General features: G+C 39.3%; 1 protein-coding gene across 2 annotated transcripts in view; it reads left to right on the forward strand.

Moving 5' to 3' along the window:
• Esyt2 (extended synaptotagmin 2) overlaps nucleotides 1–3,457 on the forward strand; it is a 103,950-nt gene extending 100,493 nt beyond the window's left edge. For both annotated transcript variants that reach the window (XM_050120868.1, XM_050120869.1), the window contains 2 exons: nucleotides 270–319; nucleotides 424–3,457. In XM_050120868.1, coding sequence (XP_049976825.1) covers nucleotides 270–319; nucleotides 424–469 — 96 coding nt within the window. In that variant the 3' untranslated portion in view covers nucleotides 470–3,457. The remainder of the gene's footprint in view (nucleotides 1–269; nucleotides 320–423) is intronic.
• The last annotated feature ends 2,543 nt before the right edge of the window (nucleotides 3,458–6,000 follow it).

The following is a 6,000-nucleotide window of genomic DNA, read 5'->3' on the forward strand; positions in this document are numbered from 1 at the left end:
ACTACACACTTCTGTTAACGACATATTTGACAGTATCTCCATAAATTGTCTCTGCCTTTGTTTTCTAATAATCCTAATACTATTAGATACAAGAAGAATCAATTATTAGACATACTCAGCCATGGAAAGGTTGAAAAGATTTTTGAAAATGAGAAGCTGAGTTTTGAGTAATGGGAGAGTTCCATATTGTTAAATTCAGTAGCTAGCGAGGTCGGGAGGAGTGGTAGCTACTCTCAACAATTTTCACCATACCTTCTTTTAACCCACAGGTGCTGGTTGCTATGGCATCTGAAGAACTCGCCAAGGGCTGGACCCAGTGGTGAGTGTGCCCCTATCCTAGGTAGCAGGTAGTTCTCAGACAAACTTAGTCGTGTGTCCATCCAGCAGCACCCTGAAGCCTGACCCAAACCTATTGTTTCTCAGGTATGACCTCACAGAAGATGGAACAAGGCCTCAGGTGATAACGTAGCCATGCTGGACATAGGCCTATTTCTCAACGTGACGCACCACCTCAACATGGAACTCAACTTCTTGCAGATGTACCAATGCTATTTTTATAAGTATTGAGTTATACATACCTTAATAATTTTATAAAACTGTTGGCGTTGTAAGAAACATTTGGCCAATATTATTGATAATCTTCCCATTGAGTTCCCTCCAGTGTTTCACCAGGCACTGCAGAGTGCAGTGGTGTACAGCAGTGTGTTCCTGTGCTGTGTGGGGCTCTGTCGGCCACAGCTGCTGGAAAGCAGCCACCTGTATTCCTGATTTCTGCCTTGTCTTGCATCCCAGAGGTGCACTACACCATGTAAATAGACTCTGTTTTTTTATACTATCTACATGCTGGTTTGGAAGAAGAAGAAAATGTATCAAGGAAATACATATTTTCTTCTAAAACTTATTAGATTCTGGGACAGATAATCATTTTCATCTTTACAGCAAAAAGTTCTCATAGCTCTGTTGTATGATACGACTTTTTTAAGGGAAAAATGGAAAGATTATTAAATATTGGATATTTATGTCTAGCATTAATAATAAAAGAAAGTGTTCAAATTATTAACATTATTGTAAATAGGGAGATATAGTGAGAAAACAGTAAATGACTTATTTAAAAAGTTTTATAACTGAGTAAGACAATACCAAGACTATTGTCAAAGCTCAGGAATCACAGTATATTCATCTGAAATTTATTACATAAGAAAGAAATGTGCACTGTTTATAATTGTTTGTTATAACTGATTCATAAAATAGTGCAGAGATACACACATGCCAGGTGTAGTACCTCATACCTGTAATAACAGGATATGGGAGGCCAAGGCAGGAATACCAAGAGTTAGAGGAGCAGCCTGGGCTACACAGCAAGACCCTATCTTGAAAATAAGAAATTCATACTTTATATTTTGCTCAAAGCATAGGAACTAACTGCCAATATTAGGAGATAAGGTGTTGTCCACATTGGATGCAAGCCTGGTTTGTTTATCCACATCTCTAACCCTATAAAAACAGGCCCATTGTTAGTTTAAAGTGGTGAAACAGATTGGGTGAGTTCAAGGGATGTTGTGCTAAAGACTGGCACTGCACCTGCTCTTGCTGGGAGAACCTGGCTCTATATCCATCATACAGGATGAACACCTCTGAATGGAGCTTTCTGTACTTCCCCTGATAAAGTACATGACAAAGGGAGAGATCCTGCCCAGTGCCAGCAACAGAAGCTGTCAGTCTTGCCATTTTCTGGATGTCCTCGGTTTGTGCCACGTCAGATCATAATATAGAGATAGTATTATACAATTTTTAATTTAGAATCTTTTTTTCCTTTTTAGATTATGAAAAGCATGTTTTACATATGTAAGAGTCTCCTAGCACCCCTTGTAAGGTGAGGCTATATCACAGTATTATAAGCTATGCATGTCTGTAAACAAAGTACACATAAATGTAGGAAGACTTTTCAGTATGCATTTTAAGCTGTGGGATGAACAGGGCTTCTCAGCTATGAGATCCTTTGAAACTATGTACACTTAGAACAGGAAAATACAGCTTTGTAATCAAAATTCGAATAATTCCTTTCACATTCTTCCTGGAACTAAACAACTTATGGGAAGCTTATGTGACCAAACATACCAAAGTGCCTATGATGAATGCCGAGTGTTCTTTTACACTCTCCTCCTATCTAGCAGATGAAAGTGTGCCTCCGTTTGTAATGTACCATGGGTGCATTTGTAACAGAGTCTGTGGCTTTTCACAGCACATCCCAGGTAGTCACAGGGCCAGAGTAACCTCACTCTCTTGTCTGTTGACACCTTCCTTTGAATCTTGTTAATAAATCTTTTTCTATTAGTGTGCAGGATTGGTTTTTGTGGGAGAAGGTTGATGTGTATGTCACATGAACATATGTGCACATAAAACATTAAGGGTGGCATTTAGTCACAGGAGAAAGACAGGTGGTAACTTATTAAACTTGTTGCTTGGCCATGCTATTAGATTTTTTAAAGACTTTTTAATTACGTTCACTGAAGGGCTACTGTCATTATCTATAGAGATTTTCTTGATGAAATTTTACCATGTCAGTGGTTTTTCACCAACAACCTAAACATCTTGGTTTTGTGCCCATATGCTTAATCTGTTCAGTGTGATTTTATTTAATATAATACTTAACAACTAGGCAAATTGAATATTATTAAGGATACAGTACTCTAATAAGTAAATGTAACACCTCAATATGATGCCCTCTGCTGCAGTCACAAAAGCTGGCACCAACGAGTTCAGGTACAGTCTCCCCTCCTGCATCATCTGAATCCTCTAGTAGCTGTCTCCACACTCTTTGGGAAGGAGAGAGAGATTCTGGTAATACCAGCCCACTTCCTGACTGCTGTCCTGTGTCCTGCCTGTGGGGAACTGAGTTCTCCTCAAGGCACGTTCCAGTGTCCTGAAGATGGAAGACACTTGGGGTTCTCAGAATATGAACTTTTAGTTTTTAATGACTTATCTAGGAAAAAAGAACTTTAAGTTTTCTACTCTGAGCCAAACCAACGAGAGGAAATTAGTGATTTGAAGCGCAGCTCCACTAACTTATTCACGTGGTGGCTTATCCTGTGCCTTAAGTACCGAGGGATTGTCAAGTTTAGATGAAAACAGAAGCAGCCCTGAAACTCTGTTTGCCACCATTTGTATCCCGTGCTCTAGATTTTCTCCACAGGTAGTCCCTATGCACAGGTCAGGCCTTAAGAGATTTTAGACTATTTCAAAATCCTCAGGCAGATGCAGAGAGCATGGGTGCTGGCTATGTATTCTCTGGTTGCTGCAATGACTGGTCCCACCTGGATTATCCACTGTAGAGGAGAAACATAGAGGGTTGGTTTTTGATTTTGGTTTTTTAATCATAGAATATGCTTTTGCTTAATTAATTTTACATAACAGCACAAGTATTTATTCAATAAAACTTTTGTTAGCTCACTTGTAATATGTTTTTTTGTTTGCTTCTTGAAATGAAAGTTTTAGTGTGGAAACATAATTTGGGAAGTCCACATGCGATGTCATGTATATTTGCTGTTTTGCATTCTCTCGTTGTTCAAGAGGTTTGAGATTACTCATTCCCGTCTCTGTTTGACTCTTCTCTGTGTAGCTCCCAGACTCTGGGTTTTGCGAGCAGCTCTTTGAAGGGCAATGGTTGAATAGTAAAAGCAGACTAAATAAGACTAAAACACTGGTAAGTCCTTAAACAACCTGTAGAGATAGGTGCTGTTTGAACAGTGTGGAAATAGTTGTGTATCTAGTGTCTCAGTAGGCCTGAGGAAACACTTTGTAATCTTTCTTAGGCATTTTCCCATCTAACACTATTAGTTTCTTTGTCCATATGCTGAAATGCCAGGTTTGCCTGGCCTTGTTTGTTTGTTGACAGCGTAGCCAAAACTGGCTTTCAACCAAGTCCTCTTGCCTTAGTCTCCTAAATGCTGAGATTTATAACTGTATGCTCCAAATCTAGTTTCTTTGTCCTTCATAATGCCTAGCTTTACATCCCTCCATTAAAAAAAAAAAATCAGAACACCACGCATGCTGGGCAAGCACTTTGTCACTGCTTCACACTTGACCTTTGGGTATCACTCGTCACTGCTGGTATTTGTAAAAGACCTCTTTTCTTGTTTCTCTTACCTACAATCTAAGTATTGAAGTACACGTTTTTCCTGATCTTTTTCATTTTTATTTGTATTCTTAATACCACTGACCATCTGTGTCACAAACAGACTTTCCTTCAGCACTGAAAGCCAGTGTGTCGTGTTCCCTCTAAAGCATCTGTCTTCTAGGAGGTCTAGCAGGGTTCCCTCTTGTTTTTGTCTCTGTCTAGTTATCTGAGCTAGGGATTTGAACAGCATCGTGCTCTGGCTGCCTCCCTTGCACACACATATACTGGTCTTCATTCAGTCCTGACTTGAGGACATACCTATTTTTGATACAGCCTTAAGCCAATCTTGGTCAACTCCCAGGTTTCAGCTGCCCCCATCTTTGTTTTTTATTAACATCCAAGGGATCTTTTAAAAACCTTAGTGCTACACTGGTCAGCCATCCAGACCAGGCAGTGGTGGCACACACTTTAATCCCAGTAGCCACACTAGTTTACCATAGAAACCAGGCGTAGTGGTGCACACCTTTAATCCCAGCACTAGAGAGGACTATAAAACACGATACAGGAACTTGTGCTCTTTCAGTCTGAGGGTTTCTTAGAAGAGCTCTCCAGTGACTTGGCTGCTTTGCTTTTTTATTAATCACGCTACAAAAAACAAACCCTAACTACTGTTTTCCTTTGCCCTTGCACTTAACACTAAGAGCCTGTAGCTCCCATGCCCTGAGACTTCGACAGCCACAGATTTCCTCCAGGGTCTGCTTGTACTCGTTTAATTACCATGGTTCTTCCCACCTCCGCATACCATGACATTCTTCCCAGGACACTGACCTGAAGAGTGTCCACTTCCCTTCACATCACTTTAAGATTGTCTATTACCAGCAGTCTAGCCATAAATAGCCTCCCCAGCACAGACCCTTGGCACTGTATTGCTCTTCTTCATCTTACTTACGAAGTTTTGCTTGACCACTACTTAAAATTTTTCTCTCTGGACTATAAACCACCAAGAGCAGAGACTGTGTGAGTGTTAATTTTCGATAGCTGTCCTTAGCATGCAAATGATAATCCAAATCTATTGAATAAATGATCTATAAACATTGACTGACCGTATAAGACTCCTGTTTTGATGAGTTTTCACTCAAAGAATTTTAGTTACCTCTGGACAGTTTTATTAAAGGCTGAACATAAATTTATGTTCAGTTAAAAACAGATCACAAAAATGAGAAATTTAGGAAGTCTTAATTTATTTGATACTACTCTGAAACTCCTGGACATATCACTGTAAAAAGAAGTTGTCTTTAATGTATATACTGAGAGGGAGAGATAGCTTCAGAAATGGTTGTCTACTTGGAAACTACAAAAGAATAGCCTTAATAAATAACTAAAAACCTTGGATTTAACAGAGGTTTAATGAGTTTAACCATGAGACTGTAAATCTCCATTTCTTACATTCAAATAGTAATAACAATTAGAAAATATGAAGGCTTTAAAAAATCATACAACAGACTTAGGACTACAATAGCAGTGAAAACCTACAATCCCCAAAGGGGAAAGAATGGATTTAGAAAATGTCTTATCCCAGAAAACTGCTACTGTGTGGCGTGTCTGGATCCTAGGAAATGTGTCTGTTGTGTTTGTCAAACAGAATATTGTTGCTGCCTGAGCCTTTATTACCTCTAGAGACAAGTTGACAAAACAATACAAGAAAAGCCAGGAATAATAAAGGAGGGCTGTAGAATGTTTGGGGGGATGTGGAAAAGTGTGTGTGAGGAGGGGGCACATGCGTTTCTGGAAATAATCTACAAAAGTCTTGTTTCTGGGTGCCATAAAGAGTGGGGATTAATTGATCCAAAGTACTAAAAAAATCTTGATTCACTTACTAAGTA

Source organism: Alexandromys fortis, unplaced genomic scaffold (genome assembly GCF_014885135.2).
Source record: "Alexandromys fortis isolate MF-2015 unplaced genomic scaffold, M_Fortis_MF-2015_v1.1 scaffold_182, whole genome shotgun sequence".
NCBI lineage: Eukaryota > Metazoa > Chordata > Mammalia > Rodentia > Cricetidae > Alexandromys > Alexandromys fortis.